The sequence below is a fragment of the Balaenoptera borealis genome (genome assembly GCF_965194805.1).
Source record: "Balaenoptera borealis genome assembly, chromosome: 8".
Lineage (NCBI taxonomy): Eukaryota > Metazoa > Chordata > Mammalia > Artiodactyla > Balaenopteridae > Balaenoptera > Balaenoptera borealis.
In genome coordinates, this window is record NC_138865.1 from 29,131,338 (window position 1) to 29,145,270 (window position 13,933).

Below are 13,933 nucleotides of genomic sequence, written 5' to 3' on the forward strand. Positions count from 1 at the left end.
AAACCCTGGTGAGATGCTCCCTGGGCTGTCCTGCCTTCCACCTTCCCAAAACTTGGCTCTGCAGCACTTCCTTTCAATGAGTCTGCTGCCGGAGCACCTTTTTTGGTAAAAATTCACTTTTTCCATCATTTACTTTTCTTGATCAAAAACAATACTTTTGCCATCTCCCAAATGAATAAAAAAGTCTACTTCTAAAGCTATTTCCCCCACAACTCTGCCATACTCTGTTCATATTACTGTTTAAGATTTACCTTTTTCATAAAATATATCCTAATTTCCATATATCTCTAATAACACCACTTCTGGAACGACTTCATTCCAGGAAAAGTAAAACTGTAATTTGTAAGATGTCTCAAGAGTTGCTATTTATCCTGCTGCATATTTAAAATTCTCCTCACCACCACACCCCTCCCTCCCAACCTGATAACACCTGGCAATTCAAATGAGCAAAATCGTTACTTTTGCAAAGCAATAAAGTAGGTACAAAGGATATCGGGATAAACAAGCTGTAGTCCCTGATGCCAGAATTGATGTGAAATAAGCACGAGGTGAATAAATATGGCAAAAGAAAAGTAATACCTTGAGAAATAAAAATGAAAAATCCTAGGAGTAGAAAAAGAAGGGCGTGTCTACAGAATTTTAGTACAGAGTAAAAGGGATTTGAGTGAAGGTTTTCAAGTTGGGAAGGATTGTAATCGACAAATGGAAGGAAGGACGCTCCACACCCACCGAATGCAGCTGGCCCTGGCAAGAGGCAGTTGTTACTGGATCCTGGGTTTCCAGGGACCCATCGGCTACTTTGTGGTAGCAGCTCAGGTGTCTCATTCACTTCTCTGCCTCAACCTTTTCAGCTGCTCTGAGAGTTTTCCACAGACCAAATCCAGCTTTTATCTCTATTGTCACTGAGACCTGCAATGAAGGGCAAATGGAACCACCTCTCTCTCAGGTTCAGTAGGGCATCGTCCTTGTACAACTTTGTGGGGAAGAAGTGTTAAGCCTCTTGTTACACTTAGGCTTGGCACCGAAAGCCTCTCATCACACAAGCAGCATCACACAGTTGGCTAAGTTTTAACTTAACTAACCATCTGGGTTGAGGTCTGTTTGAGAACAGCAACTTTTCCTTAACTCAATCTAACAACTCCTTATTGAGAATCTGTAATAGGCCTGGCCCTCTGAGGAGATTAATCCCTGACCTAACGGCTCTCAGAGCCCAGAAGGGGGAGACATGTACAGAAAATTCAACTGTGGTCCACAATGGTAAGTGCAATCAACAAGACTGTCCATGGTACAAAGTCACTGCCTCGGGGATCAATGCGCTTGACGTAATGAGGTGAATGGTTAGGAAGGAGAGGGCCGTGTCCCTGACAAGGCCAAGTACATGGAAGAGATCGATACAGAATCATTGAAATGCTGCTCCTATTCTGCCCAAAACCACCCAGTCTCAGAGCCAAACTTGAAATCGGCAAGCCTGGAGCTGGCACAAGCCTCAGACAGCCAAGGCACACTCTGCAGACCCTTCTTTGCAACCTCTTACCTGATGTGGTAGGATGGACCCTTCTTTGCAACCTCCTACCTGATGTGGGGCTTGGCTCTGTTGAGTCATCAACTCATTAGCAATAAATGTATTAACCTAGACCTGAAATAAACCAACATATATTTAAATGACTGAATTAGCAGGAATCTCTGTCAAGAGAATTTCTGCTCCTTCTACCAATAGAGCTTCACACTTAGCAAAGTGTCTGCTTCCTTACATACAAACCCTCCTTATCTGAGTCCAGTTTTTCTTATTATGATTTGACACTGTTCTTATCCCTCTTTATTCTGAAACTACACAGTCATATGATCTTTCTATTTATACCAAGTAAACGTAATTCTTTTAAACCTGAATCCAATATTCTTTAGTAATTTGATTATGCAATATTTCAAACATCCCCCCAAAACAGATATGTATGTACTGATAATCTAGATTTATTTTAACAAGGTAAATATTTTGCCATATGTGCATCAGCTCTTTCTCTTAAATAAATGAAGTGGTGCAGGTATAACAAACAGTCCCCTTCCCAACCCCCATGCTTCCAGTATTTCCGTGTCTTTTTTCTGCCCTGCAAGTTTGGGGTCACCTTTGTTGCTCTCTTAGAGCACTGTGAGATTGTTGTGAATCTTTCAATACAATATTAATTAGCCTTATTAATTAGTCTACTTGGTGTTCTAGGTTGGAAATGATCTAGAGAAGAACAAAGGTTCAAACGATTTGCTATGTCTATTTTATATTCATTTAAGGACCTACTGCTACCTATTTTTTCAAGGCGAAAGAAATCTATTAAATAGAATTATTTATACTAGAACTTATGTTTATTTCAAGTAATTTCTTTTCTTATTTTTCTCAAATATATTTTGCCAGTCCTTTCCTAGAAGAATGCCTTTTTCACACAAAGGGCCTGCATAGGAAGAAAAATGCACTTAAATTCTAAGTTTAATTCAATGCATTTTGAATAACAATTTCCATCTTAAATTCATAAAGGATATAACTTCTGAATTAGAGTTCTGATGAGTTTTTAATATGAAGAATAAACTCCTAATGAATGCAGAGTATAGCGATTCAGGAAATATTATAGTTCTCAAAGATAGGACTAACTTTAACCACTTGATTGTTATTCACTGATAACAATGAGAAAATACCTGGGCTCCACCCCCCTAGGTTGGTGACTATCAGGGAGAAAGAGGGTGTCTTGCAGTCAGAGGGCACTGGAGCAAGGTTCCTGAGGCCCTGTTACAGAGAGCATCACCTGTTCAGGCTAACACGTGCGTGGGATAAGCTGCATTCTAGAGCAGGCGGCACAGTCTCCTCTGATCCAGGCAGCTGGAGGATAGTTAAGGGGCAAAACAATTTCCCCCACAGATGGGACTTGGTTCATCCCAGTCAGTGCTTCTCACAATCTAGCTTGTACTGGAATCCCCTGCTCATCTTGTTAAAATGCAGATTCTATTCAATAGGTTGGGGTGGGGGCTGAGATTCCATATTTGTATCAAGATCCCGGGTGATGCTGCTGGTCCGTAGGTTACATGTTGAGTAGCAGGACTCATAGCAATCTAGGTCCTTTAATTCACAGAGAAAAAGGGAAGGCGAGGAGTAGAAAGGTAAGATGTATAAGAAGAGGAAAGCAGAGAAATAGAAAAGAAAGCAAAAGGTCATGGAGAGAGAGTGAAAGAGAGAGAGAGAGAGACAAAGAACAGGAAATTTGATAATATGGCCCTCCCAGCATCTCTCCCTTCTAAGTGCCCCCATTAGGGTGGACATCAAGTCTTTACATGGCCCCACCCCCCAATCCAGGGGCTTCGGTGCTAAGTGTAGGGTGGTCTGGGAGCCGTCCTGATCAGATCAGCTCTTCACAGGTGGTGAGATCTGAGACTCCCCTCAGCCAGAGCCAAGTAAGTCCGAGCATTTCCTCAGATTTTTGAACCAATATAGGAAAATGAATGCCAGAAGCTAATCCACAGAAGGCACAGGGCAGGGCTGCCTCTTAGTTACAGCCATTCCAGAGACCCAGCTAAATCCTCCCCTTCTCCGTGTGCTCGGATTCCCAAACTACCTAGACTGATTCAAGTTGATTTTCTAGAATTTGTAACAATACAGATAGAAGAGGGATATAGGGAAAAATGGAGAGAGAAGAGAGAAATAAGGAGAAAAGTATTTAATGAAAGGTGAAAAAATAGATAAGGAAAGAATAGAAGGATAGAGGAGAAGAGGGAGAAATAGTAAGGAGATGAGAATGAAGACAAAGTATTGATAAAATAGAAGAAAAAACACCCAGGAATTGCAGGAGGAAAGGTCCCCATGGCCAATAGGGACCCAGTGGTCCCTGGGCCAGATAAGCCTCAACAGAGGACACCATTGCAGTGGACACCATTAGGCACGGTCTCCCGAGAGGAGAGGTGGGTATTGGCCTGGCTCTCATTGAGTCAGCCCATTGTTCCCAAACAACTGGAACGGGGAGGGAGAAGAGACAGAGTCAGGGCAGGCAGGTGGTCTGGGAAGGACAAGGCTTGCTAGAGGGTCCCAAGAAGACCAAATAGGTGCCCAGGAGGGTGGTGATGGAGCTGCCCCAACACCCCTCTAGAATACTGCCAGCGCTCTAGGCTGCCCACTCACAGACCTCTCCTGCCCACCAGGGATGCTCACAGACCCAGACTCAGAGCAGGACAGTGGTTGGCGCCCACACCTCTCCCCAGCCCGGTCCAGAGGCCCCCAGGGAGCTCAGAGCTCACATTAGCTTGCAGGTAAGAATCCTGGTTCGCAAGGGCTGCCCCACAAAATTCTTGTAATGAATCTCAGAGTCACAGTAGATTGATGTAAGTGTTGGCTGACATATTCTCAGGGAAACAGTAGAAACTCAACATTAGTGAGCTCTGTCAGTGACCACCGATCTGCTGCACTGCTCACTGCACTGCTGGTCTATGATCCTCAGCGTCCTAAGACTCTGGCCACTTCCTGATTTAGTTGGGCTGAAGCTGCAAGCTCATCTTCTAAGTCCTATGGACGTTTAGCACCAAGCTTGGTCAAGCCACCTGGTTTACTAAATGACCGATATAAACCATGATTGTTCACATCGTATAGGAAATGCACCCCTTCTAAACTTGTTCAAACAGTGATACTTCTTCCACTACATTTCAAGTGAGGACATTTACTCTGCACATCAAAAGAGTTTGTATGTCCTGAGATGTAGTGCATCCCTTGGTGAGAGATGGTGATGCCTTTTCTGTCATGTAAGACACATACCTATATTTCCATTTAAATAAAACCCTTTTGGAATGTATTTCACAGATCTGAGTATTTAATTTTTTTGGTTATTTTCACATAGAAATCCAGTTCAGCCATGGAAGCAGTCACTCATTAAGAAAAAATATTAAAGTGGAACATATCACCAGTGAAGAACATAATTTCTTTTTTTAAGAAAGTCAATTTGGATAACTAACCTTCAGTAACTGGACCTGCAGTCCTCAAATCCCTTAGTCAAAGACTTGGTGGCCAGCCATGTCTCAATTTCATAATTTTGAGAATTTAGAGAGGTATACCTTGCATGTCACATATTAATTAATATTCCATGGCAAACATGTGGCAAAGCATATGGACAACTTGCCCAAAGTAACATAAGTAAAGATCTTCTGTCTTATTATCATCTCATGTCCATTTTCAGTAAGGAGTTAGGATAGACCTTTTTCTGAGAGTTTTCGGAATTTGGAAAGAGTTAACATGTATTAGCGGACAGAGTTAGCACAGACAGCAGATAGACCCAGAAGAACAAGAAAAGTCACTTAAAATAATTATGACAGGGAGAACATCCACAAAACTTTTAAGGCCAGAGAAGGAGTGCTTGATTTGGACTTTCTTATAAAAGTAGAAGGAGGCTTCCTGAGGAGAAAGCCAATACACAGTCTTTCTTGCTGGGGGTCAAGGTTACATCAGCGAGGCCACAAGCTGGGGACACTGCTGTGGGTGAGAGCTACACTAGTGATGGCGGGGCAGCAGCCTCTCAGGGGGGACACCTGTGACACACCAACTGCGAGCAGGTGCTCAGATACCCCTGCAACATGACTTCATATGACTCTGGAAAACATCTTCAGATCCAATGAGAAATGTGTTTGCTAGGAAAGGATACCAAATGCAGAAAGAAAAAAAAAAAATCAGAGACGTATAAATACAGTGGGGTGGGCAGAAAGGCCTCAAAGATGTCCAGGCCCTAAAGAAAGGAACTGTGAATATGTTACTTTGCATGGCAAAAGGGACTCTGCAGATGGGATTATGGTTAGGAAGACTGTCCTGGATTACCCAAGTCGATCCAGTCTAACCACATGAGCCCTTAAAGTAGAGGACTTTCTCCAGCTAGAAGAAGAGGAAATCAGAGAGGTGCAGCAGAAGGAGAACAAGAACAAAGAGCGATTTAAAGATGAAAGGGACTTGACCCGCTGCTGCAAGAACAGGCCACACAGAAAGCATAAGGGATGTGGGAAACCTCTAGGAGCAAAGACCAGCCCCCAGCTGGCAACCTACAGGAGATCAGTGTCTCAGTCCTACACCCACAAGGAAGTGAGTGAGTGTGTATGCAGAAGCACCAGGAGGGCAGTCCTGACTGCTGCCCTCTGAAAGGACTGCTTGCAAGGCTGGCCCATTCCCAAGACTCTAATGATAAAGGTGGCTTACTGTGCCTAATGTTTGTTCAAACAGTGTGGTTCATACTCAATACCTGCCTTCCTTCTGGGAGCCTGGGATTTTGTTACATGCAAGGCAGAGGGTGCCTACATGACCAGCCCCCAGTACATGAGCTCAGCTGGTTGGTAATATTCCATGTGGGTTTCTATAACTCACTGCTGGGGGATTAAGCTAGTCCCGTATGACTTCCCTGGGAGAGGACTGTAGAAACCTGGGCCTGATTTCCTCTGCGCTTCACCCCAAACACCCTCTTCCTTTGCTCATTTTGCTCTGTGTTCTTTCACTGTGCTAAATCATAGCTGTATGACTACACACTGGTCCTGTGAATCCTCCCAGCAAATCATGGAACCTGGGGAAGGTTCTGGGAATCTCCAGACACCTTGAAGGACAAGTCTTCCCCAGAGCCTCCAGGAAAAATGCCTTAAGCAGAGAACCCAGCCAGGTCTACTGTACTTTAGACCTACAGAACTATGACATAATAACTCTGTCTTGTATTAGGTCACTAAATCCATGAAAATGTGTTAAAGCAGTGATAGGAAATTAAGTAAATGGCACCATGAAGAAACATATTACTTTCACTAATGAAGAGTATAATATCTCAAGGACATTTTTTAAAATTTAAATTCATTCTCAAGTTAACATCAGCAATTCATATCTAAAACAACCACGTGAAGAAGGGGTAGAACCTCTGGTAAAGTGTATGGTTGATTTTTAAGAGCAGCTGACATTTTGTGAGAGGTCTGGAAAGCAGCCAAACCAGCCCAATTTTTAAAGAAACTGTGAGTATAATGTCAGAATCATCAACTAGTGTGATTTACTGCTGTCAATGCCAGTTGTGTATAGTCGGGCCCAGATTAGGAGATGAATTCACTTAACCCATGGTGGTGCACGCAGAAGATGTGAGGATGAGCCCTTTTCCTAAAGGAGCTCAAAATGTAAGAGAGGAGAAACACCTCCACTGGAGCTTCAAGGATCACTAAGTTGAGACCAAGGGCTACAGAGAAGCACAGAGCAGGGAGCTAAGGAAGGCATCCTGCCAGAACGTAGATTCCACTCATTCGTTTTAATTCAGCAAACATTTACCAACGTGCTCGGCCCCAGGCACCAGGAAGTGCTGGGGACACAGGGAGGGATGCAAGTTCAGCAGGAGTGTAAGGCAGGCCACTTTACCCATGTTTATTGTGTGATAGGATGGATAGGATTGAGGGGTCCACTTCTGTCCTCACCTGCATGATCTAGGGTTAATAATGCCACTATATTCTTGACCGTACTTCCCCAAGGGTGCCTGACCTTTAAAGAAATCAGCAGAGGGTGATGCTTACATATGATTCCTCTCCAACCTGCTTAACTAAAAACAAGAATTGTTAGAGTTGCTCAATCAAATGGGATTGGAGCGGGGCGAAAATATGAACCTTAATTAATACAATGAAGAATAAGTAGGTATTAACTATTAGTTAACTAATTTTGAAAAATAATATTTAATTTTGAACAAAAGTTCTCTATGTAAGTAGATGTTTCATTAAGCTTTAACTTACTTAAGCAATATTGACCTTAACCCTGCTTTGGACTTGGTGTTCTTAGAATAAGCACAACATTAATATCTGCTTCGGATCATACACATGGCAATTACTTGTTTGGAAACCTTAGGTCAGCCAGCCCTAAAAACACTCACATAGCCCTTCCCACTTTGTTCTTTTATCTAGTATTAGACAACTAACTAGTTTTTCTTGATTCAATTTGCATCAACATTTATTGACTAACTAATAAAAGCTCCAGGGATAAGAAATTAAGTAGACCACAATCTATTAAGTTATAATAAGTTACAGAGTTCTAAGGAAATTCAAATGAGGGCAGTTTGTTACACAACGAATATTATCATTTTGTTGCCTGTTAGTTTTATAGATAAGCTATGTGCTAAGACATAACGGCTTTTTAGCTGACAATTTTCTTCTTACTCTGACAATTAAGAAAAAAAATTTCTTAAGTTATACAACATTCTTAGCCTAAATTAAATGGAAGATACACTGTGTATTTTTTATTGTGGTAAGATATACATAACAAAAAGTTTAGCATTTTAGCCACTTTTAAGTGTACAGTTCTGGACATTAACATTCACATTGTTGTGCAAACACCACCACCTTCCATCTCAAGAACTTTTTCATCTTCTCAAACTGAAACTTTGTCTCCATTAAAACACTTACAGTCCATTACTCCCTTCCCCTGGCTCTTGGCAACCATCTAAATTATATTTTTAAGAAGAAGAAAAAAGTAATTTCTTCTCCACCTGATGAATCTTCTTCAGGCCACACCCCATCAGCCAACTGCAAACCTGCTGCAGACCTTTACAACACTCTACTTTTAGAGCTTCTCATTCACAGCAGACTGTGATTTAAAGATATGAAATGCTAAATAAAGAATAAATTACATAAATTTTAATATTCAAAAAGTTAAGCAAACAAAATTTAATTCTTCTAAAAGAAGCATGGATATGTAATCAGAAGTAGGAACTATGTCACTGATGTAAAATAGTTATGATTCCAAAGAATCCTAGGGATCTATTGTCCATAAATTACAAGGGGCCACATGGTGCCCAAGGTCCTGTTGGAGCAGGAACTCAACATATCCCTCAACAAGTCCTCTACAGAGAGAATCTCCATTACATCTATTTTTACATGTTCAGGGTCTTTCAGAAATTTCAGTTTATCATAGGGCGCAGAGAAAATGAATTCGCTTTATTTTAAAATGCTGAGGCAATATAAACTATTGTGTTTGTTATCAAACAAAAATAAAATCAGTCGTATGTGACTTATTTATTCCTTAGACTTCACACTATTTAAAGGAAGAATGGGAAGACATTTTCAATATTTCGCTACATTATAAAATTGTTTTACTTATTTCATAAATTAGCCATGGACGGTGTCTTCTGGAACGTCACATGTGGCTTACATTCAGTGGAAACACTTTCAAGTAACTTAGGAGGCTCTGGTTCTATACTTGATCCGACAGATGGGCAGCAACATGCAGTAACTGGCATAATTCATCCTCCGACAGACTGCTTTTCAATAAAGCACATACCCAGATGCTTTCCTCTCGTCGATATTGCTTCCAGTTCCTCCCGCCATCGCTGAACATCAGGAGGTAGCTGGTCACCCAGTCGGAGCTCCCGTGTCCTCCCTGGGTGGCCACAGCTGTGACCTCCATTCTTTCTCCAAGGTCAATCTGCAGCCACTGGTATTTATTTGACACAAGGGGAGACCAGCCACCAGCTCCTTTTTGTGGGAATAAAAATAAGAAAACCGGTAAAGACAGAGAAATCTTTGAAATCTGTATTAACCTGTAAGAATGGGGTCATAAATAAGATTTATGAAAATCATAGTTTCAAATTCTGCATTATGTAATGCCTCATAATTATACAAACACACTCACATACACACACACAAACACAAAATAAAAACACAGGTTAAATGTAAATGGATGAAGCCTATATTAATTGTTTTGTTTCTTAGTTCATAACCCCTGACTCTCTGGTATTGGGGTGTCCCGCTAAGTGAAATTGCTTAATGTAATAGGTGGACAACTAAACACCATGCCATTACATCAGTGCTTGGAACTAGTGTCGTTACTGGCTTCAATGCATGACTTGCCCTTTGTTGGACATAAACAAAGGGCAAACTTTCCTTTGTTGGAAAATAACAAACTTTCCTTTGTTGGAAAATAAAGCTAGAAAACCTTAATTGTGGATTCCCAGCATGAGGAAGTACAATGTGGAATGTTGGGATAACAAAGAGGGCTATGGCATAGCCCTACACTCATGGTGCTTACAGACTCATAGGAGAAGCAGACATTTCAAAGAACGATTTGAAATGCAATATGGGAGGGGTGGAGGTGAAAGTGATTTCTGTGCAGGGAGGGAGAGTTCTAAAAAGTCAGCAAGGAGGGTGAGCGAGAACCCAGAGGAAGTGAATGGGGAGGAGTTTCTCAGGTATTCAAGACAATAGGCACAGAGTGGAAATTACTGTGCTTTGTTTTCTCCAGTGCCTGTGAGACACCGAAGAATTAGGGATATCTGTGAATGTATTATTGATATATTTTGTTCTTCTAGTTTAACAGAAACATGAGTTTTGAATTTGGATTTAGATGTCATATTAAATTTTCTGAATTTAAATTATTATGCAATATAAAAATTGGGAAACAGGTTTGAAATGCATTCTGGAACTGATATTTTGCTAATTATCCATGTCTAGAAAACACAGTGTCATGTAAACAGTCCCTAACACAAAAAAACTAGCTTTAAAAACAATTTTCCCCATTGTCCTGACATCTAATTGGAGGCTCTCATAATAAGGTCTGACACTTTAGACAACATTTATTATCTTTTTTATTAGGGGCTATTATTAACATCCATGTCCTGTTTACAAAAGCTGTTACGACCAAGTACATGTCAGGAGGTGTGTGACATGGTTACAAGACAGCTCAAAGGAAAATGGAAGTGGAGCGCTTACATCAGGGTGTGGAGGTGAAACTAGCAAGTGGGCACATCTGTTGCTTCACTATGTCCTCTGCTAACGGCACTACGTGTATAACCCTTAGCAAAATTGAAAGCTTACAAATTCTTTAAAACTCAAATTCTTTCTAAGATTTCCTCATTTCCTGCAATCTTTATTCCAAAATTCCAAAATTTCCTCTCAACCACAAGCACAATGTCTTTTCCTTTGATCCACGTCTTAAACGTGCCACAACTCTGGCTGTTCTGTAATGCATTATTAAACTTTTTATTTTGAAATAATTTCAGATTTACAAATGAGTTGCAAAGATGGCATAGGGAGTTCCTGTCTACTTTTTACTCAGTGTGTCCTAATGTTAATATCTGACATCACCCTGGTATTTTGATCAAAACTAAGCTATTAACACTGGTACAATGGTAACAAAACGACAAACTTTCTTTTGATGTCTCCAGTTTTTCCACTAACTCCCTTTTTCTGTTCCAGAACCCCACATTGCATTTAGTCACCTTGTCTCCTTAGTGTCTTCCAACCTGTGATAGTTTTCAGTCTTTCTTTGTCTTTAATAACAAGATTGATCACCACCCAACACCTCCCTGCTACTTCTACTGATTTGTGCAAAGGTCCCATCTAATGTTTGATGAATGCTAAGTCCTTCTGGGTTCTAGCTGAGGGTTAACTAACAGTCCCAAGTAACATTACTCTGCAACTGCCTGTAATTTTATAATAATTGCCAAAAGAAGTCAGAAATTAGGTGTTGGCATTTAGCTGATCATTTTAACTTAAAGGTTCTACATTTGAAGTTTTATATGAATCAGTTTCAATCTCTGCGAAACTGCTAAATGTCCTGTATTCTTAGTATCAAGGTTGTAAAGAATGTACTGAAGATAACTTCTTCTTTTTGCATTTCACAATCTTTCTCTGTCATCTTTAATCTCTCTTGAAGCGGGAAGTATCATCAACACGGGTACCACATGGACAGAAATGCAACAGAGTAAAAAGCGTCAGCATGCTTCCAGCATCTGCCCTGGGACCAGCCTCTCCCACAGATGATGCAGCCACGTCTCTGTCAACCACTCTTCACCATCTGCTGGTAATCAACCTTGAACATTTCATATTCCTTACCTGTGGTGAGAAGGTGCTACTGGTATGCAAATTAAGCTATCTGATTAAGTAGGTACTCTGATAAAGTAATGAAACTGCAGAATTCCCTGTGCTGCAAAGCAATTCATTTCAGCTGGGTAACACAGCCACGGCGTAATCCCCAGACCCCTGTAGGGTGATGATGCTGAATTACTGTGCATTCGCCCATGCACGCAGTCCACCGGGGTAGATGCCCTTTTTTCTAATGACTGGAAAAAGTGGGAAATGCACAAATGTAACCTGAGGACTGTTAGGGAGCCCCGAACAGTTTTACTGACGGGTAAGGGAGATCACTGTTCTGTAATGGAAAACAAAACAAAATACACTGAAACAACATTAAAGTGGGTACGCTTGAGCACAGCCGCCCCACCAGCTCTTAGCTGCAGAGCAGTGGTTCTGAAACTGATCAGCCTGCATTATTCAATGTTGCAAATCTTCAGTAAATTCCCCCTGGGAACCAACACCCCCTGAAACAGAGCCCAGGGATTTGCAATTACTGTTTTGGAGTCACCAGCGCTGAACCCACAAGAAAGGCACTTGCCCTCCCACCCAGCTCTTCCCCTGACCACACCACAGACTGTCTTTTTCCATTGTCACCGTCCTGTCTCCTGCCTCAGCCCCTTAGTTGAATAAAGTGTCACAATTCATACAAAGGAAAACATGTCCAGAGGGTCTGACTTGCACAGAACAAGGTTCCACAGCTTAGGACACTGAACACAAAACATCCCTCCCAGCAAAGTGTGATAGGTATGCTTTAGGGCTGCAATGAGAATTCAACAAGAAGCTGTGTTAGAGCATCTAGCACAATACTTTCTCTCCCATACACGATCGCAAGACGGGAGACAGTCATGGTGAAAGAGGGGTGACATCCAGAGTGTGGGGCATTGCAGTCTTTCCATTACTGAATGGCCCGTTACCTGCCACTTTATACTAGATAAAGGAGAGAAAATGAGGAAAGCCAAAACTTGTCACAAGCATGTGATGTGTTCAGGACCCTCCCTGATGCTCTAAGTGCTACCTCACAACTCCTCCATGCACCCGGCAAGTGGGACGGGTGTTACAGTCTCTGCTTTGCAGACAAGCAAAAAACAATCATTTTAGGTTCGGGTGAGGGTATTTTATTAAAGCTTAGCTCCCTTTTCATTCTCTACCCCTTCTAAGAACATATCCCTGCGATTTGTCAGTTATTCAGTATTGTTTGCTTATCAATACCAGACTTTTATATTGATATACTGGCAGATATATTGGAAGGTTTCTGTCTCTAGTTATCCCTGTGTGGTTGTTTCCCCCCCCCTTTCGTTGGCTCAGACACAGGCAGTGACTTGTGTCTTTGGGGAGAGGAAAGGCTGAACAGGAAACTCTCAGCTAGGGCCTTAATTATTCTGGTCACTGATCAAGATGAAAATGACCCCTGCCCCTGGTGGCCACGGGGCATGCACTGTCATAATGAGTGTCAGCTTTGTGCAGAGGGGGAAATTACCCAGAGGTAGAAATTACCCAGAGTTGAAAAGGAGAATAGCTCATGCCTTCTTCAAGTTGGAACAAGGTCCAGAGCAGAAAGATACCAAAGGGAGCAAAGTCAAGTGGGATAATCTGAAGTGAACAGACTAACCTATCTCCAGGGCATCTAAATGTCAAGCAAGTAAATGGCTAAATTGAAATTGTAACCAAGGGAAGTTTCCCTCCAAGATCTCCATTACATTGTCTCAAATGGGAGCTCATCAAGCTCTGTGTATTTCTTTCCTCTCTTAAATGTATCTTAATTCACAGAAAACTCATTCCAGATTCCAGGCGGGGCTGGGTGAGTGGGGAGAGGGTGAGATAAGCAGGAGTAACAGATGTTCCCAGGAAAAAGGGGCCATAGGGCGGCAGGCCCTGGGGATGCTCCCTGACCATCCCACTCAGAGATCTCTGGGATTTATATATTGGTGTTTTTGTCACAACCCTGCCTACATTGCTGAGGGAAATTTAAGCATTTGCTCCAGCTCTGATTTCTTAAGGAGCAATTCCAACTATCTACATATACCATTTCTGGCTATCAGGATGTAAAAATTGCAGAAATCCTCCCTCTGGACCTGTC

At 41.8% G+C, this 13,933-nt stretch overlaps 1 protein-coding gene across 7 annotated transcripts in view; it reads right to left on the minus strand.

The window, feature by feature from the left end:
• Positions 1-13,933, minus strand: part of LOC309633573 (contactin-associated protein-like 3) — a 164,127-nt gene that overhangs the window by 37,616 nt on the left and 112,578 nt on the right. For 5 of the 7 annotated variants that reach the window (XR_014247619.1, XR_014247620.1, XM_082402514.1 and 2 more), the window contains one exon: positions 9,284-9,477. Coding sequence is in view for 3 of the 7 variants with exons in the window: in XM_082402514.1 (XP_082258640.1) it covers positions 9,284-9,477 (194 nt within the window). In the remaining 4 variants the exon portion in view is untranslated. Of the gene's footprint in view, positions 1-9,283; positions 9,478-13,933 lie in introns of those variants that run through there. The other 2 variants (XR_014247621.1, XR_014247622.1) reach the window with 2 other exon arrangements.